This window comes from Hordeum vulgare, chromosome 7H (genome assembly GCF_904849725.1).
Source record: "Hordeum vulgare subsp. vulgare chromosome 7H, MorexV3_pseudomolecules_assembly, whole genome shotgun sequence".
NCBI lineage: Eukaryota > Viridiplantae > Streptophyta > Magnoliopsida > Poales > Poaceae > Hordeum > Hordeum vulgare.
The window spans coordinates 584,340,829-584,367,982 of NC_058524.1; the positions used below are offsets into that span (position 1 = coordinate 584,340,829).

The following is a 27,154-nucleotide window of genomic DNA, read 5'->3' on the forward strand; positions in this document are numbered from 1 at the left end:
GGTATGTTGTAGGCCATGCCGACAACACAATCTTTTGGTGTGGTCGTTGTTGTCACCACATAGGATGGGGGTGCAGCGGGACAATTCATCGTCGATATCCGATTTGTCCATCGTGTTGCCTACTGTTGTGGGCGAGTCCATCGTCGTTCTTGCGTCTGTGATGCTACAGCTCATACCCGAGCTTCGGGATATATGTTCGAGCCCTTCTTCTCCTCTATCCTTTGAGAGGTTAGAGGTGGACTCACCGGCGACCCTGTGTGAGGTGCATGTTTTCGCCTCTGTCATGTGAGCAACTGGAGGTGCCGAAGTCCATTGTGTCGATGGTCCCTGTGGTGAAAGATGTCATGTCGGTGGTTCTTCCGGTCAACGATGTCGTTGTGGTCGATTGGTTGGTGCCTGCTCCTAGGAGCCCCTTGGTTGACGACAACTACATCAAGAAGTACAATGAGTTCTACGACTTCCTTGACAAATGTGTGGCAGATCAGCCAGGATCCCGCAACACAAATGGATGCCTCCTAAAGGAGAAACAAAACAAGGAGAAAGCAAAGACAAACAAAAGCAAGAAAAATGACGCCATTCGGATGGCATCCGTGACTTAATGATGGAGCTTCATTGTGTTGTACAAGTGTCGAGGGTTGCGGTTGTGGTGCGTTGGTAGGGTCGCTTGTGTGGTCACGGTGTTTGATGTTGCGTTAGTATTACATATGTGGGTTGGTTTTATCGGGTTTTGCCCGGCTTTCGAAATTAACTCGACAACTCTCTTCTTCTTATAATCAATCAATGAGGCAAATCTTTCGTCTCCATTCAAAAAAAATTGCTGCTTCTGGTTCAGCTGGCCTGCTGGTTTAGTTTTGATAATCAATTCTAGGAAGCTAAGGATTGTGAATTTTGGAAGGTTTAGAATCTGAGAATCAGCAGCTGCAGCCCAAACAAAGACCACCTAAAGTGGACATACGAAACAAGTATTGTACTCTCACTGCAATTTGCCATGGTGTAACCAGCGTTTTGATTCTCGGTTTGAGATGTCTTTCGCCCCGGGCGCGATGACCGAATTCGGCCATTTTTAAAAATTTCGGCTGAAATTCAACCAGAATTTGACTGAAATTTAACTAAAATTAAATAAAAGTTTACCATATTTGACCAATTTCGGCCGAAAGATAGATTTTGCCCCAGGCCGAGATGACCGAAATTCCAAACACTGGGTATGGAACCAAGTGGACTGAGAAGTGTAGTACTGTATGATGTTATGGTCTTTCCTAGTAGTAGTATCTTAGTACCGGCCACAACCACAACGCATAGTGCGCGTGGCGCGTTTCAGAATGTTTATTATTGCAGGTCGACGGCGCAAGTGCTGTCCTAACAGAAGCCCACTGTCTAGACTCTAGTGTGTACATATCCTCCATCACTAGTTCACTACCCAGAGTGGAGAAACCACCATTGCGACTAGAGGAGTCCCAAGTGCTCCGCCCATAACGACGTGCCCGCCACAACGCCGCAATGCCACCGCGCGCTATATAAGAAGCACCCCCCATGCTAGCCAGAGCAGGCAGCAGCAGCGAGCGATCCGCACTAGTCACTGCAAGAACCACCACAGGTGAGTGATCCATCGGCGGAGCAAGGGAAGAAGCACACAGGGAGAGATGGCAATGAGGCCGCTCGTCGTCCTGGCCCTGGCGGTGGCGCTGGCCGGCGTGGCGCTGGGAGAGGGGGCCGGCGAGTGCGGGAGGTCGTCCCCCGACCGGATGGCCCTGCGCATGGCCCCGTGCATCTCGGCGGCGGACGAGCCGGACTCGGCGCCCTCCAGCAGCTGCTGCTCGGCGGTGCACACCATCGGCAAGAGCCCCAGCTGCCTGTGCGCCGTCATGCTGTCCGGCACCGCCAAGATGGCCGGGATCAAGCCCGAGGTCGCCATCACCATCCCCAAGCGCTGCAACATGGCCGACCGCCCCGTCGGCTACAAGTGCGGAGGTACCTCCCTCTCCCTACACCTACACTACACATCACACGCGCGATCTCTACTTGCTAACGAATCATTCATCTGCCCGCTGCAAATAATGTCGTGGCAATGCTGAGTCTGGTTTCTTTGGTTCGACAGATTACACGCTGCCTTGAGTGGCCCAGCTCTGGTGCCGATGAAGATGAATGCTGTGGAAGGCGTACGTCGTCGTGTGGGAATAAGCGAGTGGTGCATGTACCACTTAAGTTGGGGCACTAGTGACTCCATGGAGGTGCCACATCATGTGATGTGTGCTTGTGGAAATATGTTTCTGTAAGCATGTAAAATGTTTCGTCTCTGTGTTAACGTGAACAAACGTCTCCGTGTGATCTCTATTGTCGTACGGAAGGCTTTGGCCTGGCTCACTAAAACCATTGCATCAGCGTGAAAAAGATTGCAAACTAGTCATTAACCTTTTAGACCTTCTCGAAGAATCTAGAACTCTCGCCCTCCCCGAACAGAAACTTCGCTCCATCGCCACCACAACTCTTCAACGAGCTATCAGCCAAAAAGGGGTAAATTGCAAAAAAATAAAAAAAACATTATAATTGGAGACGCTAAGACAGAAAACAGCAACCATTCGTTTTGTTTCAAAAAAGCATCCGGTATTCAGTAGTCATTTTGCAAAAAACATCGATAGCATGATTTACAGCGTTAATACTAAATCTGACAAGTAGGACCCATTACATCTGATGACGCGGCGATACGGTGACGGCCATGGGAGACGGAAATTGTTGCAGTCAAAAGGACCCGGATCTCTCTCATCTGGTCGTGCCCCGCATCGTCGGCTGACCAAGGTGCTGGTGGTGGCCAACACCGTCGAGGAGCCAGAGAAGGTCTGCAACCGCCATGGTGTGGACATCGCAGAGGCAGCGGCGGACATCATCGAGATGCGGGAATTAGAGAAGGGGAAGAGATGTTGTACATGGGCAGGGACGCCCACCAGTAGTCTGCGGCGGCAGCCGAGCCGCATGGAGTCCGACGGCGTCGCCCCCTGGATTCAACCACGGGTTCACCCGATGCTGCTCCTGAGCGCCAGATCCAGCGGCAGAAGGTGTCGCTGCCTCCTCTCTTCCCTCTCCCGGCCGTCGCCGCGGCCGACATCACCCTGAGCCGCCGCCACCCCTTCCGACGTTGGTGGATCTAGGGGCGCAGTGAGGTAAGGGAGTGGCGGACACGGGGCCCAGCGACACCGGCGCTCGGTCGCCGGAGCACCTGGGTTCGGGGTAGACGACATCCCGTGGCGATGGAGGTCAGCACCCCAATGGCGACCTCGTGTGCATCCGACTGCTCTAGTCCATGGCGGGTGAGGAAGAAGGGGGGAGGGGCCGGCATCGATGAAGGTCGGAGGTCGGCGCTCACCGGAGCTGGATGGCCTCTGCTGCACGCCATTGACCTCGTCGGACAGCAGCGTCCATTTTTGCTGCAAGACACACGAGACACTAACGGGTAGACCACTTTTCTAATTTAACATCGTGAGGGTTGTCAAGTTTCTTTTGCCATATCAGCACCTATGATGGGCCTCATGCGTCAGTAATGATTAGTGTTTTCTACAAACTGTCAGCACAATGATGAGGGTTTTTTAAAAACAAAAATAATGATGGCGGTATGTTGTTTTAGTGTCTCCAATTATGCTAGTCTATACCTAATAATAAAGCGGCTATTGCTTCCGTCGGAAAACCCACCGCGGTATTTTTATAAAAAAGCCCCTTAATTTTTGTTATTCAACCCGCGCTCCATCATTTATCTGCAACGCAAAAGAAAAAAACAATTCACTGCAAAAATTATACCCGTACGCATCGCCTCCTCCCGTCGACCCTGGGCCACCCTGGCCTGTGCCCAGGCCGCCGCCACACCACTCGCTGCCGCGGCCGACCTCAACCGCCACCCCTGTCGTTCTCAACCCACCCGCCTCCGCGGCCGTACCTCTCCCCGCTCACTGCCCCCGTTGCGGCGATCGAGAGCATTGCGTCGACCCTGGTCCACCCTGGCCTGTGCCCATGCCGCTGCCACACCACACGCCGCCGCGACCGACCTCAACCATCACTGTTGTCGATCTCAACCCACCCGCCTCCACGGCCGTACCTCTGCCCGCTTGTTGCCCCCGTTTCGGCGCTCGAGCACAGCTTCTGGATCAAATCAACGCGACAGCTACAGTGACTTGGGATGATGCGTCTGCTCGATGCAGAACGGCGGCAGCGCGGCAGAGCGAAGTACTTGCAGGTGGAGGCGGGCCTCCATGGCTCACACGGGGAACTCCGAGGTTATGGCGCGGCAACGACGACTCCTTATGGCTAGATAGAGGCGCCTAACCCTTGCTCCCCTCATCGTATCCCCTCCTCCGGCAGGAACTTATCATCTGGTGAGATCCCCTCCCCATGCCTCCAACCGTGTGCCAAGCACCGGCAAGAAATTTTATTTTCTGGGGATTTGTTTGCTGATGAATGAATGTATTGAATGTAAGATTGTATTGTTGTAGAAACAAAGAATGGAACACCACCTTCAGTTTGTCATCTGATCCCACATTCTCTACCCCACGAGTGAAATAAAATAACAGTACATTGATCAATTCACGTAGCCTCTTTGTTTTGCTTTGCTTGTCGCACTTAATTTCTCATCATGGTGGAATTAACAATGAACGGGTTGATTTCTTAACAAAATAGGATAGGACTGACTACATTAGTTAGTTAGCTTATTATTTTAATAAATCAAAATGATTATAAAAAGATTAAAAGTGTGTGGTATTTTTTTCTCCCGTTGCAACGCACGGGCTCTTTTGCTAGTCTTTTATAATTTAGAGGGTGTTTGTTTCCAGGGACTTACTGGTTTAGGGACTTAAAAAAGTCCCTATAAGTCCCACCTAAACCAAACACAAGGGACTTATTTGGGACTTATTGTGGTGATTTGGGACTTATCAAATAAGACTCTCAGGGAGGAGCTTATTGGGACTTATCCCGGGCCGGATCTACCCCGCGTCGCTCCAGACTCGTTCCCCGCACGCCGCCCCGCCTCTCGCCCCGTCGCCGCCCCGCCTCTCGCCCCGTCGCCGCCCCGCCTCGGTTCGTTCTGCCTCGGTTCGTTGCAGCGGTGCCTCCAATCGCCGGACAGGCCCTCTCCTGAGCCTCGTTGCAGCGGTGCTTATTATGTGTGTCGTACGTGTTGGCTGATGACGATCCATGTAAACAAGTGTATTATTAGGTGTAACATGGATTTATAAGTCCCTGTAAACAAACAGGTAGGGACTCGGGACTTATAAGTCCCTGTAAACAAACAGGTAGGGACTCGGGACTTATAAGTCCCTGTAAACAAACAGGTAGGGACTTATGACTTATTCAGACTTAAAAAAATCATAGGACTTATGAAACAAACAGGGCCTTACTCGCCAAAAAGTTATTTTTTGGAAACTCAAGAGCAAAGCTAAAACGTCAATCGAGGGCGACGAGAATACCAAATACTTCCATGTTTGTGCCTCACAACGTCAATGTAAAAACTTTCCGCAAAAAATGTCAGTGTAAAAACAATATCCTAAATACTTAAAAGAGCAGAGCGCATGCGCTTTATCGTCCGATCGCGCAAGCACATCTTCAATTCCATGCGTATGCATTTAGTTAAGGCTTTAAAAAAATTTAAAATCCATAACTTTTGACTCTAACGTTGAATTTCAAATCCGTTTTCATCATTGTGTTTGTGGGGACGAACACGGCATGAGCTCTACCATGTTGATGTCTAATCTAGCGCCCCTGATGGCTCCGTGGAGTGTCCCGAGTTCTATCATAGGCCACTCGCCAGTCACGGGATCTCCCTGCCCTGCCGAACTCCTTCGTAGTGTCGTCATCCTCCAGCGCAGGCATGCCGCCGCCGTCAAGACGAACCGGCGCCGCCTTCAGTCGCGGGTGTGTTCCCTCGCCAAAAGGTCGATGCCTTTCTCCCCCTCCACCTTTCCTACTCCCTTCGTTCCTAAATATAAGTCTTTTAAGAGGTTTCACTAAAGAGACTACATACGGATGTATATAGACATACTTTAGAGTATAGATTCATTCATTTTGCTTCGTATGTAGCCCTTTAGTAAAATCTCTAAAAAAAACCTTATATTTAGGAACGGAGGGAGTACTCATCTCCCATTTTTTTATCTTTCCTTGCAGCTGCCGCAGGTAGCGACAACAGGTACGCATTAGGATCGGGAGCCCCTACTTGTGTCCTCTGGCTATATCCTTCCAAAATATGTTTACCTTTTCAAAAAATGTGCGTAAGTTCAAAAAATGTTCATATTTTAAAAAGTATACATAAGTTGAAAGAATGTTCCCGCTTCAAAAATTGTTTACAAATACTTAAAAATGTACTTTAAAAGAATTGTTCTATGCTTTAAAATGCTCCTGTTTTTAAATTTGTTGTGTTTTTGGAAATTCTTCGGAAATTCAAAAAAAAATCCATTTATAATTTTTGTCTGTAAATACAACAGCTGATTAAGTTTCAGATACTCAAAAAAATTCAAAACATAAAACCTTTTAAGGAAAAAAGAGAAAGAGAAACACAAAAGAAAATAAAGAATAAGACAAAAAAGGAAAATAAATAAATAAAAAGCGAAAAAAACGAGCTGGTTACCTGGGCCAGCCCAGTCGCCTTGCTAGCGGCGGCGGCCCAGTGGCTTGCCTGTGCGAAGGTACCCTATTGGACGCAGAATGCGTCCAATAGGAGGTCCCCTGCTTCCCAGCTTATTCAGTCAGGCCGCAGGGTAGTTAGTCGGCCCTTCAGTTCCTGGGCCGGTCCGTCGGGCTTGCAGCCGCTGCTCCGAGTCCGAGGCCTCTTCGGCTCGTCCGTCGTCGCCCTCGTGCCCTTCCTTCCTCCTCCATTCCTCCCTCGCCTTCCTCCTCCCATCGGCGCCGCCCGCCGCCCGCCGCGCCGTCTCCGGATCGCCGGCAAGCGCTCGAGGGATGCGGGAAATGCTCGATCCTCCGCCGCGCCGCGGCCCGGCCTTCAAGACGAAGCTGTGCGCGCTCTGGAGGCGCGGCTCCTGCCCCCGCGGCCCCTCCTGCGGCTTCGCGCACGGCGAAGGCGAGCTCCGCACGCCGCCTCCCTACTCCACCTTCCCGCCCCGCGCTGGACCTGGTACACTCCATACGCATCTCCCCCCTCCCCCTCCCCCTCCCTCCCCTCTCCTCCTGCTTTTCTATGTGAGCTCGGTTAGGGATTCTTGCCTGCTTAGCAACTGCGTCAGCGTCCAGAAAGCACCCATGGTTTCTGCAGCGTGAGAGTGGACGGTAAAATTGCCGCTGTTGAAGGTACTTGCTTGCGATACGGAATAAGTCTGGGCGGCCTGCTGCTAGTCCAAAAGGGGTGGCGTTCGGTGATATTTTTAGGCAGAAGCATCAGTGATCCAGCAGAGGAGGTTTTTATGTGTTTGTTGGATTTTGTTATAGCTTCAGACAGTGTGTTATTTGCGGGGGACATGGCAGGCAGTGTAAGATTCTGGTTGTGCATGGAGGAATAAGAGGGTATCAAATGCCATGCTTTCCGCAGAGGGCACTGAAAATGTTGTTAGCAGCAATGGGAAATACTTGGAACAATAACTCCATTGCATCAGCTGACAAGAGACACCCTTGCAAATTGGTATGCTTCTGCAATTATTGGATCAAGTGGTATCAAATGCCATATGATTTCCAAGCTCCCGCAGAAAACGCTGAAAATCTTGTGTTTGGAGTTAGCAATGAGAGGAAATAATTGCAAGAATAACACCATTGTAGCAACTGACAAGAGTGCCATTGGAGGTTTATACAAAGTGGCATCATTCTGCTATTTCTAGTTGCTTGTGGTGGCCGAGGGAACTCTGCTGTATGCTTCACAAACTTGGGGTCATTTTATAGTATGGAAATTTAGTACTGTGATATTTTCTTTACATGTGCAGACATCAGAGTTATGTCATGTCTTGTTGTATTATCTTTTACATATGATCTCATATCCTTCCGATATATTACTTGAACTGAAGCCAAAGCTTCTTGCAGAACATCGTGGAATTCCTGCTGGTTATTCTGTTGATTTCACCACTGTACATATTAGCTGTCACCTGAGCAGATTTCTTAGGATTGATCACTTCCAGGGGGGATGACTCGTCCTATTTGCATTGCTTTCCTTTTCAGCCAGTGATTAGATATTTTGTGGCCACTTGCATGGTTACCTTCTTGCCGGAGAACTTTATTCAGGGATATCACATGGTTCCTCATCTCAATCAGATGCATGACATTCTCAGTTTGTGAAAACCATATTGTTCAGATTTGCAACCAATTGTTCTTTGAATATGCTAGCAGTTTCAAGTTTTCTTCTTCGGCTTTATTCTTGCCTGTCATTCCAAGTGCTATCACTGAACAAGAATAATTAAAGTCAATGGAAATATCTGGACAAGTGAAATTAGATTTACTTGGCGGTGTTGGAGTTGTGGAAGATCTTTATTCATGGTAATGGCAGCATGATATCCAAATCTGGAGTATCCATCAATTTCACTTCAGATGACTGATGTTGCAAGTGCTGGATCTAATTTTAAGGGGTGCACCGCAATGTGTAATCATATGTTGGTATCCTTTATTGCATTATTCTTATTGGCTCTTCCATTTAATGGCCTTTGGGGTTATCCTGGACTCTCTACTACTTATTGCTAAATGTCTAATGATATGGCTCAAGGTTGTGGTAAGCTTACATGTATTGTGCGTTGCCTTGTCTCTATATAACTCTATCTATTTTTGCAGTGTTGTAGTGCTTGTTTATATTAGTGCTAATTGAATAGTCATATCGCTCAAGGTTGTGGCTGTTACAGTATATGTTGATTGCATTAGCTCTTTCCATCAGTTCGGACTTTTGGTTGTGTTGGCTAGTGCATGAAGCTTAACAGTGGCAACCTTAAATGTTCTTCTGTTTTGCCTTGTCTCTGTCCATGTATATATCTTTGTTGTGGTGTAGTCCTTTATATTATTGTATATAAGCTTCTACGTTCCTAACCTGTAGGGGGGCGAGATCATAGAATTCATGAATTTAGAGGCAGGCCTGAGAGAAGAAACTCACCCCGGCGGAGGTATTCCCCTGACAGAGATACCAGAGGCCGTTTATTTCGTAACCAGATGCCACGTTCTCGAGGTATGGATAATCTCTCTTTCGTGTGTGTGCACGGGCACACGTGTCACATTCTTCCCATAGCATATTATTATTTTTGAAAAAAATAGAATCCAGACGTCTAATTTTATTTCTATTTAATCTTACTTGCAGGATCTAGTCAATCAAGATCTCCCATCAGGAAGAGGTATGTGACAAGAATCTCGGTGTATTCCATTCCAGATATGGTCTTTGTTGTCCACTCAGTTAACTCTAGATGTACTTTGAGCAAATATACATGCATCGACCTTTCCAAGTGATTATGTGGATTTTCCAGTGAGAGAAGGCCTAAGAAGAAAGTAGATGGTGAAAAAAGTGATTCATCAGGAAGTTTCAACACCTCTGAAAATGAAGATAGAAAAAAAGACGACAGACGTTCCAGCAGTGATGAGAAGGATGACGGCGAAGCACAGGTTTGAACTGTACAATCCATCTCATTAGCATGTAGGTGGAGCTGTCTCCATATTCCTGGACCTCTGTTATATGTTTATGTATGCTCTGCAGCTGAAACAAATCGCACTGGATATGAAAGCATTGCATGAAGATAAATCTAAACTACAGGTCAGTTATCAATGTCTCAATAAGCATGTTATAGATGACACTCAATTATGAGTTGTAAATACAGATGCAATGGCACAAACTTATCAGTTATTAAGTTATGTTTTGGTTGCATGTGTGGTTCCAGCATTTTCTGCCTTAACTAGATAGTTGATGCATGACCATTTTTATGATGGAGAAATTTAGACCGTCAAGTTTAAAAGAGGTTCACTCCACCAAATATGATCATGCATTCATGTGGAAGGTACCATCGATGTTTCTCTCTCCAAATTATGATGCCACAAACTAATGAGTAATCATTCATGCTTGAGAAAATATTGACATGGGAACATGCTCTGATTGAACACAGAGATAACCAGTTGGCCCGTCATATGTGCCTGACAAAATGCTTTCTTGAACTTCTCTGGGTTATGACGTTTTATTTCCATATAGTTGTGGTTGAGATTACTATAATAGCCTTTCTATGTTCATTTATATCTATATATACATACTATCACAGATGATATTGGACAAGAAAATCGACGAAGCAGGCATAATTTCTGGCAGAGTAGATGATCTTGAATCACAGTTGAACAAAGAGAAAGAAGATTGTGAAAGGTTCTCAATTTTCTACAACATATGAGCATACTTCTATGTAATCCAAATTTTAGCAGGGGGACTCTTCAGTTCAGGAGAAGTTCTCCAAGTATTTGGTTCTTGACAGTACTGCTTTTTGGGTGTAGGATGACCTCCAAAATAAAGAAACTCATCAAAGCATATGGGCGTTATGTGAAAGCACAGGATGATTTAAAAAGGCATGTTTCTTTTATATGAACTACTCTGAATTTTTATTTCGTTTGAATCACCACATAATTGCACTTTTGATTTTATTCTTGACATGATTTTCATAGCTATCGACTCATTGGTTATGTTCAGGTCTCAAGGACGTTTTGAGAGGTTGGCTGATTCGCTTGCTTCTGATTCCTTGAAATCTGGTACCAAAGAACAAGAGTCCAGCGTGAATGCTGGTAATGACGACCCATATAATGCTTATGAAATGTGCCCAGATGATCAGCGACAGAAGAATGGTTCAGCAGCTAGAAAAAGATCTGCTGCCCTTTCAACAAGCGAAGAAGAAAAAACTGGTAACACCTTGACGAGAACTTGGGTGATACTACTTTATTTTGGTATACCAGCATTTTTCTAGCCATCTTAATGTCGTCAGCCTGTTGGACTCGTTACTGATATATAAAGATCGCATCTTATTACTAGTTTATAATGACACCGTAGAAGCTAACAGTTTCATGTGTTCTCAAGGTAACAAGTTAAAAATGGCACCTGGTTAATTTTCTTTGATGTTGAACCCATCTGTCCTTTAAAATATGATATGTTTGTTGTTCGGACACATGGGCCATTGTTGTCTTGAATATTATGCATTCCCTGGGGCAGATGTGCCAACACAAGAAAGAAAGTATGTCTTTAATGTAAAAACTGTTGTTACCTTTTCAGGGAAGAAAAGGAGAGTTAATGGTATTGATATGATCCATGTGCCACGGAAATATTTACCAGAAGATGCTCTAGAGTCTCTTAAAAATAGCAAAGGAACTGAATCTCTGAAGAAATTTGGGGAAGATGACAATAATGACGAAATAAATGTCATTTCTTCTGGCAATGATTTTACAGACAGGGTGAGTATATTTCAAACAGCACATCCTATTTGCAGCCAATTATTTATTTAACATACATGAATGTTCTTAGGCAGAGATAACTCAGTTGATGGCGCATTATCTTATTATCCTATTATGTTTATATCCTTTATTTCTCATTCACTGCAATTTTGTAAGTTACAAGCTACTTTTAGTTATTCCTTAGTACAAGTAAGGTATTGTTTCTCTTCAGGTTTGATTGATAGCTCTTCTAGGTGTAGTTCATTTGGTTAGGCTTATGGTTTAGCCACCTGCATGTCATCTAGGGGTTAAACTGATACATTGCCACTTACAGGTAGAATGTTCTAGAGTGAAGCATGTTCTGTTGTCTGCTGATCTAGTTAACGATGTAGTTGGTTCTTTTGAATCTGTTCGGATAGATTATAAATGCGGACAAATAGATGTCTTTGTAAAAATAATGTGGGCTGTATGGCATTTTGTTTATTTGTTTATGATGGCACCTCCAATGGGTCCAAAAGACTTGTGTATCTTCATTTTCCAAGCAATAAACATGCTTGATCATATAAATAGCTGACGCAACAACTTTCATTGGCTGGTGTACCATAGCAGGGAACCGCGTACTCTCGTTTCGTACAGTTAATCTGTCAGCACAGCAGCTTAACCTTGGCATGTCGTATAAAATCATATTCAGTCATGCATTTGCAAAGATTGATTAGTGTAATATGATACCATCATGGTACTTTGTCATTGTGTTTTAACTCTGCAAGAATTTTAGAGTATTCCCCCCTCTAGTTACCAGCTGGTCCTAGCAGTTTTATTATGGTCTGTATGTGCATCATTTGCATCCTTTGGCATTCAAGGTTTTCAAAAGCACTCTGCGATAATAAAACTAATTTGCATACTGATCGTATTTTCAGTTATTCCCGTGTTCCTACTATTTTTGCCTTCCTTTTTGTTAACTTCCCTATTTTCAGTTTTGCTATGTTTATACTGCAAATGCATCGATAGGGTTAGCAGACACTTTCTGCCAGTACTGCGTGTCTGCGGTCTGTTGAGCATTATGCTGACATTTTATGCTCTTTGTTTTTGCCCGCAGTACAATGGCAACGAGGAGGGTGATCCTGTGGACTTGTAGACTGGTGGTGGGTGACAGATTTGAGCAGTAAAGGAGTTAGATTGAAACATTGAATGGAGGAAAACCTGGGTCGCTTTGAAACTCGGTGCTTTTGCTATATCATATCCAGTTCTTTATACATCGGGCGGTTGAAGCTCAGTTCAGCGCCCCCGTAGCTTTACTCTGCAGCGGTTAACTTATATGAAGACATGTTATACTATTGCCGAAACATATTTTGCCTCATAGGGGAGTTCTCTTCTTAATATCGCCGGACCTCGAAGCTGCTACCTGAGCTTGTATGGAACGTATGACAGCCCTTCCTGATACTGTTTAGAGGTTTTGACACCCCTCGTATGTTCACGCTGCTGCTATTTTATAGGCCTACTTGTGTCTGTGGAAGTGGAGTGCATTATATCATATGCCACCTATATTTGCAATGTCATGCCAATTTGGTCCCTGGACTTGAGGGTTACACATTTATTGTCTCTGTGCTAAATTTATGCATATGAAACTATAAATAGGCCAACCAGGATCCAAATCCTACTTTATTGGGTAACTGGTGATGACATAGCAGTAGCACTTACGCTTTGCATTTTCCGACCATGTGATTGCCATCTAAAATTATGTGTAGAGTTGATACCTTTTGGGGTTGCCACATGTGGCCATGGCTTCACCCAAAGGCAACACCACCATCATCCTCTTCTATTGTGTTTTCATTCTTGTTCATCTCCCTAGTGGTAGCGCCAGCACCAAAATGTTGTGGGGTCAAGTGCCGCTAAAGTATCTTTTGTTTTGCACAAATATGAATAAAGCTAAGGGTGTAATTAGGAAAGCTGACCCCACAACCATACCTGGCCAAACGGGCCGGCCCGGCATGACTCGGCCCGTCAGAATCGTGCTTGGCACGGCACGGCATGCCTGGGCCCGATTACTAAACGGGTCGTGTCGTGCTGGCCCGTGTGCGAGGCTATCAGGCCCAAGCACGGCACGCTGCCTAATCGGGCCGGCCCACGACACGCTGGCCGATTTGATTGAAATAATAATAAAAAAAGCCAGATCCCGCCCCTCTCCCGCCAGCTGGCTGCGCCGCGTGCCCTGCCGCGTTGACCGCAGCGGCCCCGCACTCCCGCAGCCCCCGCTCCAACCGCCTAGATCCCGCCCTTTCCCCGTTTCCCGCCCACAGCCCCTGCTCCAACGTGCCGACGCCCGCACGGCCGCTCCCCCATCGCTCCATAATCGTGCCGACACGCGGGCTCGAGGTGGCAGCCCGGGCATGGCCCACGGCGTGCTCGTGCCTGGCCCGAGCACGATTAGGCCCTGTCGGGCCTGGCCCGTGTCGTGTCTGGCCTGCGGGCAGTCGGGCCGGCCAGACACGGTCCGTTTGGCCAGATTTGCCCACAACTTATGCCGCATGTCTTCATACATGCTTGCCAAAGCTACTAGGTTTGCTTGCTACGGTTTCAACACAAGAGCTGTGCCGATTTGCCCGGCATGCTGGGCCGTTAGTTTTTTTGGGGCCAACTAGGTAAATGGGTCGTTTCATGCCAGTCCGTGTACCTAGCCTTCAAGACATGCACGATCCAAGGCGTGCCGCGTGTCTACCATGGCCTGATTAGAGTGTGATGTGCTAGCATGCTCGTGGGCTACCCATTTGACCAACTTTGCTTCATAGAGCGTGCGTTGGTATGGTGACTAAAGGCAAGAGACAAAGATGCGAGGATTCAAGACGGGTCTAGGTGCTTACCAATTCTCTTGTCCTCAACATAGAGTACACTCTTCCTCGGAAAAATAGAGGTATAATTGTAGATGTAGACTGTTTCTCTTAGAAGTAGAAGGCAAATAGGGAGCTTCTAGGCGTTCATTGATGGATCCGTAATAAACATCTATCATTCGAATGATCGTTCGATGTATGCGTTCATGGACGTATGATCTACCGACTGGCACGCGGCTCGGTCGCCTTCCCCGATCAATTCATGAAGCAACTGTTCAGTTGTAGAAACAACGGCTAAGTTGTAGAAACAATTCTTAAAACAATGATCGAGTTGCAGAAACAACGGTCATGTTGTAAAAATTACGATATCTAACCCATGTTACAAAAATTTATGACATGTTGTAAAAATTACGACATCTTCTGAAACCATGTTACAAAAGTTATAACATGTTACAAAAATTACGACATCTACCGACTCATATTGCAAAAATTACGACATATTATAAAAAAAATTAAGACATCTTCTGACCCATGTTGCAAAAATTACACATCTTCAGATCGATCGGATGAACCCTACTGTTACCCAGTATAAGGATTGTCTGTCCTAAAACAACAGATGAGTTGCACAAAAACGAAAGCGGATTTGATGGACGCGGGGATGCTGCGCTGTCGATAGTCTGATCAACATACGATGGAACGGTCATGTAGCCGACGGACGGGCGCGCGCGCGCAATCGACCGGCAGAAAGGTAATCTTTTCCCAGGCAAATAATATAAATCCGGAACTTCATGGGGGCCTTTGTCAAAAATCCTGCCAGCAGGAGCAGGACAGCCTAGGGCTGTTTCTGTAATTTTCGCCCAAAGATACAGAAGAGGGTAGAAGCCTCTTCTCCCCTCCTCCTCCTACGCCGCCGTCACCACCGGCGCAGCTCGCCCCACCCCACCGCACCCCTTCCCGCCGCCAAATCCTGCCGCCCCATGGACCGGCAGGCCCAGGATTACGCGGCGGCGGCCATGGCGTACGCGCAGGCGCAGGCGCAGCAGCCGCCCCCGCCGCCGCAGTACGGCTTCCAGCCGCAGTACCCGCACCACCCGCACGCGGGGCCGCCCTACGCCGCCCCGATGCAGCAGTACCCGCCCTACCCGCGCGCCATGCCTCCGCCGCCGCAGCAGCTCTACCCGCACCTCCCGCCGCACCAGCAGCCGTCCCCCTACCCGCCGCCGCACGCCATGCCGGGGCACGCCTCCCAGCCGCCCCACCCCTACATGCACCCGCCCCCGTTCGAGTCCGCGCCCCCGGCCCCCGCCCCGCCCCCCGCCGACCCGGAGCTCCAGAAGCGCATCGACAAGCTCGTCGAGTACATCGCCAAGAACGGGCCCGAGTTCGAGATCGTGATCCGCGACAAGCAGCACGACAACCCGGACTACGCCTTCATCTTCGGCGGCGAGGGCCACGCCTACTACAGGTACATGCTCTGGGTCACGGGGCGGCCCCCCATGGCGCCCTACCCGCCGGGGTCCATGCACATGATGCCGCCGATGGGCCCGGTGGCGCACGGGCCGCCCCCGGTGCACCAGCCGGGGTACCCGCCGTACTACGACCAGCACCAGCACTTTGGTGCCCACGGCCACGGGGAGTATGAGACCGGGGCGACCTTCAAGGGACTCTCTGGGCCGCTCCCCGCGGATGTCGCCGCTGAGCTGCACGATGTGCTTAGCAATCTTAATGGCACCAAGGAGTCGATAAAAGGAGCCAAGGCGTGGTTTATGCAAAGGGCGCCGTTTGCGCCGGCTCTTGCGGAAGCTCTTAGGGAGAGAGTATTTGCCCTGGAGGATTCAGAAAGGCAGCTGCACATTGTTTTCCTGGTGAATGATATTCTTTTTGAAGGGTATGTTTTCGTTTCAGCATCTATTTTGTGAATATAATTGCTCGTCTTATGAGTTGTCGATTAACCGTAGTTCATTTGAGCTATTTCCAAGCTGTTCAATGTTCAAGCTGATGAAAACTTGAGTAAAGAAATTATGAGCTTTGATGCAATTGAAATACCAACACATGTAGAGAATTGCAATTGACAGGTCTTATTGCCATCTTAGCTTATCATGCACCCCTTTGGATTTGTAAGATTTTAATCCATAGGAACTTTCCTTATAGAGGCCCTTTAGATTGCTTTCATACACCCAAATCAATAGGATTACTATCAAGATGTTGGGCCTCATGGAAATTTCAATTTGTGTCCTGCATGCACTTTCTGTCTCGTCAAACCCCTACAAAATTCTTGTAGAGCATCGAAAGAGCAATATGTGCAAATTCTTGTGTTTTAGTTTTCTTTAGAATTCAACAGGCCATCACATCCCAATCCTGCATTTGTACTATTCCAGTATTCCTACGTTTTTAGAATCCAGCATTCCAAATAAGCCCTACAAGATTGTCTAGAAAAATGCAGTAAAGAAAGAACTTCCCATTTTTTAGTATCGAAGCTATTTTCTATTCAAAGTTAAAAATGTCAACTGAGTGCCATTTGATATGACTTTACTTCACCATGATTCATATCTAAGAACTATAGCTGGTCTATGGTAGATAATGCGTTGGTTATTGGGCTTGCCAGATATACTTTATTTATTTGTTGTACCAACATTAGATCTTTTACTTGATATTGATACCCTTTATGATGCCTATCACCAAGTATCGAAATGATTTCCATTTGGAAGTTATACTATACATCTGGACTGAGGGGCAATCACCCTGTCAATACAAGCCCAATAACCAACGCATTATCTACCATAGACCAGCTATAGTTCTTCCTTCCTCTCGCATGTAATCACATGGAACAACACCTTCCCAAGCACGCGCAATATAAACATCACACTCCAATCGTCACTGACAGGAACTGGATGATGCTGTCTTGTTGCGCCCTTCCTTCCTCTAGTATCCACTCCTTGGAGTCTTGATAGTATATTTGAAGTGTTATATGTATACTAGCATATTGATGTATCCTTGTTTGTTTTGGGAAGATTTGGTATCGAGGCATCTGTATTGCATAACAGGGCACACTAGATCTTGCGTGTTGCCCCTATTAGCGGGATAGCCTGGGTGTCATAACTATGAAAATGTTACTGCCAAGCCTAAGTAGGCCTTGGAAAACTTGTGGTGCACTCATAAAGTTATTTGTACTTTAGCTTTTGCCTCTATCCATTTGTTAGGAAGGCCACTCAATATTAGTTCCTCACAGAATATGGAATGAAATTGATCTGGTGAGATATCAGCAATATCAAAATCAGCTTATAAGAAATGATACACCAATAGCAACATGAAAATGGTATTGAAAAAGGGACTACTGTTTCATGATATCCGACATGTATGATGCATATAGCAGAGTGTATTGTTGTAGCTTGTCCCACTCAGTCTCTGTTTGGCTATGATCTTTAGTAGTTTCATCTGGTTAAGCACCTTATTAATCAAATCTATTATGTCACAAATTACACATGGGCTTTAATTGTGCATATTTAATGTATTGATGGTGCTTTTCTTAACTCAATTTCATATCCTACAGCTTGCAGAGACGAACTAATATTCAGGACCTTGACAATGAGGCTATTGCTTTTCAATCTGTGCTGGGCTCCATGCTTGCAAGGATTTATAATAATCCGCAGAGTAAAGATGACAATCAGAATCGCCTTGAGAAAATCCTACAGTTCTGGGGTTCAAAGGAAGTTTATGACCAGGAAACCGTTGCTAACCTTGAAAGAGAGATGAAAGGAGGCGCTTCATATCCTTCGGCACCACAACATGTTTCACCAGATCCCTCAAACTTCTCAGGTTTTTTCTCTCCCCCTCTTCTACTAACTCTGCTTATACTATTCTGTTTAGGTGGGTTTTTTTTTTCTTATCTGTGTTAGCCTTTAGGGTACCAGCTTTTAGATATAAGGTTTTGTTGTAAGTTTGGCGTATTTAACCTATAGATTTTTGTCCTGTTATCATGTCGTCCTTTTGCTTTGATAACTCTCAGGTTGTAGTGATATGTTGATGCCATGAAACTTTATAGGCTGGTACTTTAAAATATGTAAACAATTTGCTAGGCTATACAGTAAAGATAATATCCAAAGTTGCTGTGTCATCACTGAGACCTCCTAACCAGAAATTTTCTGGACTAAAATCCTTTTTCACCAATCAGATTTGTATACATAATATAACTAAAAATAATAATTAGGTCATGCTTGATCACATGGGTTCTCTAAATTCTCTAAATTATTTCCCTGGTGTTGCACTTTACCTTTATGATGCATTGCATTTATCTTTTGCTTGTTGGAGGTAAACCTGAGTACATTTGATGGATATCTTTTCAGGAACAGCAAAGCCCTCAAAATGGTCCTCTGCTCCTCCAGAAATGGATAAGGCACCCCAACCCGTCCCTTCTGCACAATTTCCAGGAAGCCAACATCCTGCTGGTGTTTACGGCCAAACCACTTACCCAGGATCTTTGCCAGTGCAACCATCTTTACTCCCCCCTGCGCTTCCCCAGAGCACAGCTCCAACCACTACAAATGATCTAAACCTGCCTCCGTATCCACTATTCCCCCCTGGCCTCATTCCAGGGATGGTCCGGAAGATGCAAATCGGGAGTGGTGTTCCATACTCTCCCTTGAGCCCACTCGACATCCCCACGACCATCCCAACATCGACCGTTCCCGAGTCCGAGATCCTCGAGCGTGTAACGAGATTCTTCAAGGAGATTGGGGAGGAAAACCCATCAGAAGGTCCGATGAAGCAGGGCGAGCCTGGTGACTACGACGACTACGAGAGGGAGCTCCCTGCCCGCAAGGGAGGTGCGTGCATTCCTCCTCCCGCCAGCTTGCACGTGAACCCCGAGACCGGGATGCGCGCTGACGGCTCGTTCGATAGCAAGCCGGGCGCGAGCGGCCGGTTGGGTCTCGGAGCCTCCTCCGATCCAAGTGAAGGGAGCCACCAGTACGGCGATGTCTACTCTTCGTATCGCAAGCAGAGGAGCAGCAACTACCATTCTTCCATCAGTTCCCGTGCAGTAGCGCCAAGGTGAAAACGGCGGAGACGAGGGTTTCCATGTCCATTTCCATTTCTTCCTGCTGCTGTCGGTGAAAATGCGCGTCTGTAACTGCAAAGAATGTACCTTAGTAGACAGAACTAAATTGTCAGATGATTGTGCAATGTAACATTTCTCTTTTACTTTTCGTCGCGGCAAAACTTTGAACCGTAGCTTCACAGTTTTGTCAAGAGTAGCGTGTTAGTGGTAGCAAATGATGGTGTGTTTGTTTCATAGATGTGACCCTTCAGTTTTGACGTGCGTGGCCGCGTGCAACCCTGTCTTTTTCTTCAATCAGATTGTAAACTTTTGTGTCCCGGTGAACATTCAGTGGTAGGAGCGACAAGATTTACTCCTGTGTTAATGTCATTCAGTGGTAGTACATCGCATGGATTGCATTAGCAGCTATCCTCACCTGTGTTGCACTGATGCAGAACATTAGGGTTTTTTTTTCCTGGGAGAATGAATTATCGAGGTAGCTAAAACTAACTAAGCGGGACTTATAGGTGATGTTTGTTGCGCCATTTACATCTCTATACATGAGAGCATCTCCAACAGCCGTCCAAAAACTATTCTGTACGCTATACGATTCGTTTTTTGGGCGTCGGACAGTTCCAACAGAGACTGCAAAATTATGCGCCCGCTGAAAAACATTGTCTCGCGTAATATATTTGAGGCGCCGGCTTGCGCGCACTTCACAATTTACACTACGTGTTTTTTGGGCGGTCGTTTTTGGACATCTGTTAAAAATATGTTGGTCCCCGCACAATAAAAGTGATACAATAACGCGCTAAAGCTTTTATTGAACGTTAATCTTTTGTGTGGCTGTTGGAGATGCTCTAACATATATAGGCTCAATGTTGCTTCATCAGAATATTGTCTTGCCAGGGCACTGTTGACACCAGATGGCTGTGCAACGGATAGAGAACTATGTTCTACTCCCTCCGTCCCACAATATAAGAGCGTTTTTGACACTATGTTAGTGTAAAAAACACTCTTATATTATAAAACGGAGGGAGTATCTATATGTACTGTCGTTGGCTATGGCATGTCTAGATGCCATGTAAATAAAAAAAAATATAAGGATTGTATCTCAGTTCATGATTAATAAGCTAAACCACCCCTTTAAAGGTATTTACTGCTCTTAACACATACAAATAAGTTCGCTGTAGTTTTTAATAGAAACATTCCAGCCCGTCTAGCTCAGTTGGTAGAGCGCAAGGCTCTTAACCTTGTGGTCGTGGGTTCGAGCCCCACGGTGGGCGGCCGTAACCTTTTTTGTTCAGCCAGCGGTCTTTTTACCGAGCCATCGTCGCAGGCCAAGCCGAAGCCAGCGCATGTAGGGGACGAAGCAGAGTTTTTTCATGGCTGCGACAAGGTGCAACATGCATGTGCATCTGAAGAAAACAACAAGCGATGACAGGGCTCTCGATCCTTCTTTTTTTGAGTGAAACGACATCATGGGTAGCTTTATATTCTCTCCCTAATAATAAAGCAAATTCGGTTTCTGATCGTCCGTTTTGAAAATTACCCTTAAAGTGTGCATAAATTACCCACCATGCCACCGGTAAGTAATAGAAAACGTTTCAGAAAGCGAAAAAACTTGGACTGGGCCGGCCATATAAAAACCTTCTATATTACGCTCTGCATGCTGTAGAATATTCAGCACACCGTATGGGCCGGCCCATGCACAGCGCCTGCTTTTAGTTCCGTTTATTTATTTATTTTCAGTTCTGTTTTATTTTTTTATTTTAAATAATTTAAAACTTTAAATAATCTTTAAAATTTTAATAAACTGAAAAATTATAAATCAACATATCAAAAAAATTAAAATGTTTGTGACTTTAAAAAATGCTCGGAATTTTGTAAAAAATGCTCGCATATACAATAAAATGTTTGCAATTTTATAAAAATGTTTGTACAATAAGAATAGTCCATGATCTCAAATACAATTCCATGTATTAAAAACTATTAAATGCATTTAACAAAATGCTTTCTAATTCAAAATATGTCCTAAAGTTTTAAAAATAGGTAATACCTGTTTTGATATTTTTTTTAATTTAAAATTTTCCGTTCCATTTTTGTTTATTTATAATTTAAATAATTTAGAATTACAAAAACTTTTGCAAATTAAAAAATAGGAATTTGGATTAAAATGCTGACGAACTTTTATTTTGAATTAAAAATAGGATTCAAAAAAAGCGCCGGATTTTTATATTTTTTTGCAAATTCCAAAACAATGTCCATGAATTTAATAAATATATTACTGATTTATAAAAAAGTTTGTTTATTTAGAAAAACTTCATGCATTTCAAAAAATGTTTGTGAATTTAAAATAAAATCCTACAACACCAAAAATTATGTTCGTCTTTTCTTGAATTGGTGGCCAATTCAAAAGAAAATATTTAAACCCGCTCGAAATATAAAAAATATTCACGATTTTTAGTAAATGTTTGTAAATTGTAAAAAATGTTCTCGATTTTAAAATCGTTCCCATATTTGTAAAATTGTTCACGAAAGATCTAACGTATGTAGTTAAACATTAATGCTTCTAAGTCTTTGTGACAATATACCTATGTGAATTTTGAAGAATTAACTGTTGGATGGGTCGGATTATTATTGTATGTTTTTTTAAAAAAAATCTTGAAATTCAGAATAAATCTTTGAGTTACCAAGATTTTTGAGAACCATGATGTATAATTTTTGAAAATGTAAAGATTGCTTCAACTTGTGAATAAATTTAAAAAAAGAAACATATTCTTGCGTTTATGCACAAAATTTCTAAATCAATCGATGATATGTGAACATAATGTGGTCACCATCATTGAAGATTATGTTTTTTTTCTTCCGTGGCAACGCACGGGCCATTTTGCTAGTAAACTCAAATACAAGCAGCGACGTTGTCTGTAAGAAACATAACCATAAACTTCAGTACATTAGAGCTTCAAGAATAGAGTCTGCAACCACTTCGTCTTGATTAAGAGCCTTCTCGACGACAGTCTTCAAGAACAGGGTATGCAACCACTTCGTCTTGATTAAGAGCTTGAACCACTGTGATATTATCCATGCGTATGAGGACATTGCTGGCTTGCTGCATCCCAAACGATTGACTAGCTTCAAGCCTTCATACTATGATCCCGGATCACCGCGTCGCAAGACCCTGTAAATTCAGCTTCGGAAAAAGAAGCATCAACGTTTAGAATAGTTTGGCCCAACATCGCCATTCTCCACTGATTTAGGCGTGAGGATGTTGTCGGTTTGCCTGCAGCCCTGATGAAGTTCACCACCAAAGCCTGAATTCCTGGCCCTGTACGTACTGGTGTTAGGACATTCTCCCTCTGCTCCAGCAATGCATCGCCTCTGCCACCATAAGTACCATCATCAGGTACCTGCCACAATCTCTGGAAATTGGATCGGATCCATATATGCCCCTTGGATTGCTGGGTCACATAGCAAGAACTCAATGATCATGGAGCCTGATCAATCAACCTTTACCGGCTCGTCAATTAACCTCCTTGGCCCCAGTACCTCCAGACCGAACGTGCCTGTTGAGTATATATTTTGTGGCATGTATAAATTGTTTCTTGTACGTCAAACCCATCCCCTATTTTCTCGTATAAATAGATGTAGAGGCCCCATTACATGATTGTTTTTGCATATTATGGATCATCGCAAGTTTTATATATTTTGTGTGCACGTTTAATTTTGGGTCGCCATAACGTTCATACGTGTACGCGTTAAGGGATTTTGTCACACGTCTCGTATAATATCTAAGAAAACCAACCCACACGTATACGTGTGGGCCAAACAGATAATGCCCACATGTCCGGTCTCATGTCTCGCGGTCTCGCCCAGACGGCAAACAGGTAACACCCACACGCCGACATGTCCGGTCTCTTACCCCACGATCCCGCACGCCTGCGTGACAGTCAGTACGCGCCCTCACCTCCGAACCTGTCCGGCCCCTCTTTCATGTTTGTTTAACTGAAGTTGCCATGGTTGCTGAACTACAGTTATCATGTCTGAACAAACTACAGTTGGCATGGTTAGTCAACTGCAGTCGTCATGTCTGAACAAACTGCAGTTGTTGTCATATATGGCCTGGTCTACTACAGTTGCCATGACTTGAAAACTTTAAGAGTGCCACCTACTAACACTAGGCAGTTGTCATATAACACTTGAAAGACAAGGCAAAACTAATATCTTGAATTTGTCATATGCTTCTAAGCACATTAGGCAGTTGCCACAGCAAACACTATAAAAAAGACATAACAAAATAACATATTCGGGTAAGAGAGTTGTCATCTGCTTACAAACACATTAGACAGTTGCCATGTACCACTACAAAAAACATGGCAACTGACAATTTGAGATGTGGGAGAGGAGACGCGTGGCGATCGTGCGGGCATGTGGACGTGAAACAGGCGTGTGGGCGAACTGATAAATGCCCACACACCAACTCATCTGCGTGCATGAAAACAAATGTGTGGACGAACTGATAAATGCATACACATCAGCTCATCTGCGTGCATGAAAACAGGCGTGAGGGCGAACTGATAAACGCCCATACACCAGCCCCTCTACGTGCGTGAAACGAACATGTGGACGACCGGATGAAATGCCCACATACGAGCCCAGTCCTACGTGGCATAGAAGCAAAACTTGCCAAGATTCGTGCAACCACAAACGGACACCGATCCGTGGGTGTGGACGAGATGCAACGCCCACGCGTGTGGGCGTTATCTTTTCTTTTATTTTTCTTCTTTATTTTCTTTCTTCTTTATGGTAATAGAAATGTGAGTTTAATAAGAAAAAACATGTACGTTGTGTACATTTTTTTTTCATTATTTGTTTCAATTTTTTATTTCATCTGTTCTATAAGAGTAATATCAATGCCACTAATTCATTTGTTCATAAAAAACTTCGGTTTTACGAAAACTCCACTATCATATATGGTATGATATGTCCCTACCTAATTGTTGACCTTTAGGATGTCATACACTTCCACATTCACCTAGTATGGAACCGGTTGACAGGAATTGGCAACGGCCAGCGCTGAAAAGAAAATCAATTAGCATTATAAATAATTTCAGGTGCATGATGATTACACGACAGCTTTTTTTTCTTTCTTGTTTTGAGCCGGTTTTTATTTTTCACTATGTGAATTGTTGGATGGTGTGAGTGTACACTAGTGTACATTGTACTAGAAGGCAAAATTTTCACTACTACTCCCACCGTCCAAAATGCATATAGTGTACACACTAGTGAAAATTTTATACCCATATAGTGTTCCTAGATGTTGGAGAGTATATGTTTATTCTCATACACGATCCGTCTAAAATTACTTGTCGTAAAAATAGATATATCTAAAATTAAAATACATCTAGATACATCCATTTTTACGACAAGTATTTTCGGACGAAGAAAGTATATTATAATTTATAAATAAGTTCAACTTCTGTGCAAGCTTTTCTTCATTGTCTGTTTTTAGGGTTTTTCTTTTTCATTTCTTTCTACTGTGAGGATAATACCAGTGCCACCAATTTATTGTTTTCTTATGAAAAAACATTTTCTTTGCTTTAACTGTTTAGTTTATCATTTCGAATGATTTATTATTATGTTGTTAAATGCATGTTAATTTCCATCTAATACTTTGATCTACAACATTTTTTTCTTAACTAGGTTGTTGTCTCGATCTTAATTCCACATCTTAAAGTGCATGGTGTATAATGTTATAGAAATTTCATACGACCAATGCAATTTATGTTTTGATTCTAATTAAATGATTTAGCATGATGGTTGGTAAATATAATAGAATAAAATTTGGGTCTTAATTCACTCCTTGTCCCCTCTATTTATTTTTATAATTTTGTTGTACATGAGTGAATTCAAATATGCGTGTTAATGCAAAGCACATATATATACATCATGATGATGATCTAGTTGATCGTTGGATGTAAATCATACTGTTCAGGTGAAAAGCGATTGAAACGAAAATAAAAAAGAAGAGCATGAGCCATAGATGCTCCCCAAGTCACAGAGAAATTCTTGTGTGTAAAATAGGAAGTGCTGCGTTCTCCGATGTATGTCCGCACTGCACGTTGACACCCAAAGCAACCGGAGGATCTAGCTAGTTGATCACAATTGGTTGGCGGCGGCCCTGATCTCTGGGTGCAGGAGCAAGCCGATCTCCTCGTCGCCGGCGTCCAGCGGCCGTCCGGTGTCGTTCCTGACGCGCCGCACGGCCATGGTTCCGAGCGACTCGTGCTGGAACCCGTAGAGGCCGAGTATCTGGTCGTCGGCGAAGTTGAGCGCGCGCTCCATGCCCTCCCGGCACGCCACGGCATCATAGGTCGCGCCCGGCTCCCCGCACGGCTTGCACCCGACGAAGTGCGTCACGAGCGGCCACCGCTCGTCGCCGAGCCCCGGCCGCCACCTGCTCCGCATCTCCTCGTACCGGCCGACGATCTCCTCCCAGAAGCCGTGCAGGTGGTAGGAGCTCTCCAGGAACACCTTGCCCCCCCACCGGCCGCGCTCCGTCACCAGCAGGTACACGAGCGCCGACTGGTCGTCGGCCTCCCAGGGCGCCCGGTCCGACAGCGCCGCCGCGAACACCCTCCCGTACCGGTCGCGCACCGGGCCGCGCGGCCCCATGCGCGCCCACGCTTCCAGGAGGTCCAGCGACCACCGGCAGTTCCGGAGCACGAAGCTGCCGGTGTTGGCGCCGAGCCAGCTCCTGGCGCCGTACACCTCGTCGTCCCGGCCGTGGAGCACCAGGTTGTGGCCCGCGTACCTGCCCCACGGCGGCTCGAACAGCATGTCGGTGAACACGGCGTCCGAGTCCACCCACCAGAGCAGCTCCGCCTCCGGGTGCGCCACCATCAGCGCGCGCAGCAGCGGCAGCTTCGTCCAGAACCCCGTCATCTCCCCGTCCAGCACCGCGTTGCTGTAGAAGATGTCGAGCCCGTGCACGCGGCAGTAGTCCGCCTTGTTCTTGAACGCGCGGAGGAGCACGTGGTCGCCCTCCGCCTCCTTGCACCGGCGCGGCGACGATCCGGTGACCATGAGCACCCGAGGCCGCTCCGGCGCGACCATGGCCGGGAACCGAGGGTGCGCCGCCAGCCAGGCCGCCCTGCGGGCGTCGTAGTCGGACACGTTCGGGCCGAGCGAGTACGGCCGGTCGGTCAGCTGGCGCAGCGGCTGCTCCTCGCTCTCGCTGGGAACAGGCGGCTCGTTCGTGGCCGGAGCGTCACGGGCGCCATCGAGGCGGGGGTAGTCGATGCGGATGCGCGGGAGCGCCAAGAAGTCGGCCGTGAACAAGAAGAGCGCGCATGACGCGACGATGAACATGACGATCGGAAGGATGGGGACGGAGAGCGACAGCTTCCGCCGTGCTCGCCTCTCGGCCGCCACTCGCTGGTCCTGCTTGCCGCCGCCGGCGTGTTCCTTCGTCATCGCTGAGGACGGAAGAGGCATGCGCGCGCTACGTACGCGGCTGCACTGCACGTGTTATAGGAGCTACGCCGTGGGGAATCGAGGACAGGCTATGGTGGCATTTCGAATTCAGTCGCAAGGTTGGGTGTATTTTCGCTCACCGGAGAGGAAAGCTACAAGCTGAGGGCAACCGTCTACCAATTCGCCAATTTCTTCCACGGTCCGCCAATTCGGCCGCCCTTTTTCAATTTCTTATGAACTAAAAACTGGGACTCTAATATGTATCGGTTTTGCTAAATCTCATTCGGCTGAGATAATTTTTGATCTCATTCACTTTTTCAGCCTTTCGATCAAATTCCGCAGAGATTCAAACAAAAATTTAAAGGGTTTCCGCAGAGATTCATAAGGTCTTGTTTGGTACTAGTGTTTTTAAAGAGATTGGTGGGGATAATCCCCCAAGGGATTGGGTGAAACCTCAACCTTCATCCAGTCCCTCCAAATC

The 27,154-nt window shown here is 45.9% G+C and overlaps 4 protein-coding genes and 1 non-coding gene across 7 annotated transcripts; 4 read left to right on the plus strand and 1 right to left on the minus strand.

Moving 5' to 3' along the window:
• Positions 1 to 1,532: 1,532 nt before the first annotated feature.
• Positions 1,533 to 2,325, plus strand: LOC123409398 (non-specific lipid transfer protein GPI-anchored 26-like). Its single transcript, XM_045102315.1, has 2 exons — positions 1,533 to 1,968; positions 2,096 to 2,325. The coding sequence occupies exons 1-2, from the start codon at positions 1,641 to 1,643 to the stop codon at positions 2,110 to 2,112; spliced, it is 345 nt and encodes a 114-aa protein (XP_044958250.1). The 5' UTR covers positions 1,533 to 1,640; the 3' UTR covers positions 2,113 to 2,325.
• A 4,511-nt stretch (positions 2,326 to 6,836) lies between these two features.
• Positions 6,837 to 12,908, plus strand: LOC123410104 (zinc finger CCCH domain-containing protein 13-like). 3 transcript variants are annotated; one of them, XM_045102989.1, is made up of 10 exons: positions 6,837 to 7,102; positions 8,990 to 9,118; positions 9,248 to 9,281; positions 9,411 to 9,546; positions 9,638 to 9,694; positions 10,191 to 10,288; positions 10,414 to 10,485; positions 10,607 to 10,815; positions 11,180 to 11,358; positions 12,434 to 12,908. In XM_045102989.1, the coding sequence occupies exons 1-10, from the start codon at positions 6,928 to 6,930 to the stop codon at positions 12,470 to 12,472; spliced, it is 1,128 nt and encodes a 375-aa protein (XP_044958924.1). In that variant the 5' UTR covers positions 6,837 to 6,927; the 3' UTR covers positions 12,473 to 12,908. The 3 variants fall into 3 exon arrangements, with proteins under 3 accessions (XP_044958924.1, XP_044958925.1, XP_044958926.1); XM_045102990.1 differs by lacking the exon at positions 6,837 to 7,102 and adding an exon at positions 7,173 to 8,674; XM_045102991.1 differs by lacking the exon at positions 6,837 to 7,102 and adding an exon at positions 7,174 to 8,668.
• A 2,093-nt stretch (positions 12,909 to 15,001) lies between these two features.
• LOC123410105 (calcium homeostasis endoplasmic reticulum protein) lies at positions 15,002 to 19,600 on the plus strand. The gene is made up of 3 exons (XM_045102992.1): positions 15,002 to 16,050; positions 17,713 to 17,978; positions 18,506 to 19,600. Exons 1-3 carry the CDS (start codon positions 15,140 to 15,142, stop codon positions 19,213 to 19,215), a joined length of 1,887 nt encoding a protein of 628 aa, XP_044958927.1. The 5' UTR covers positions 15,002 to 15,139; the 3' UTR covers positions 19,216 to 19,600.
• An 810-nt stretch (positions 19,601 to 20,410) lies between these two features.
• On the plus strand, positions 20,411 to 20,483 carry TRNAK-CUU. Its single transcript has one exon. It is a non-coding gene; the product is annotated as a tRNA-Lys (tRNA).
• Positions 20,484 to 25,101: 4,618 nt separating this feature from the next.
• LOC123410106 (probable glycosyltransferase 4) lies at positions 25,102 to 26,778 on the minus strand. Its single transcript, XM_045102994.1, has one exon. The coding sequence runs from the start codon at positions 26,692 to 26,694 to the stop codon at positions 25,357 to 25,359; it is 1,338 nt and encodes a 445-aa protein (XP_044958929.1). The 5' UTR covers positions 26,695 to 26,778; the 3' UTR covers positions 25,102 to 25,356.
• Between the last annotated feature and the right edge of the window lie 376 nt (positions 26,779 to 27,154).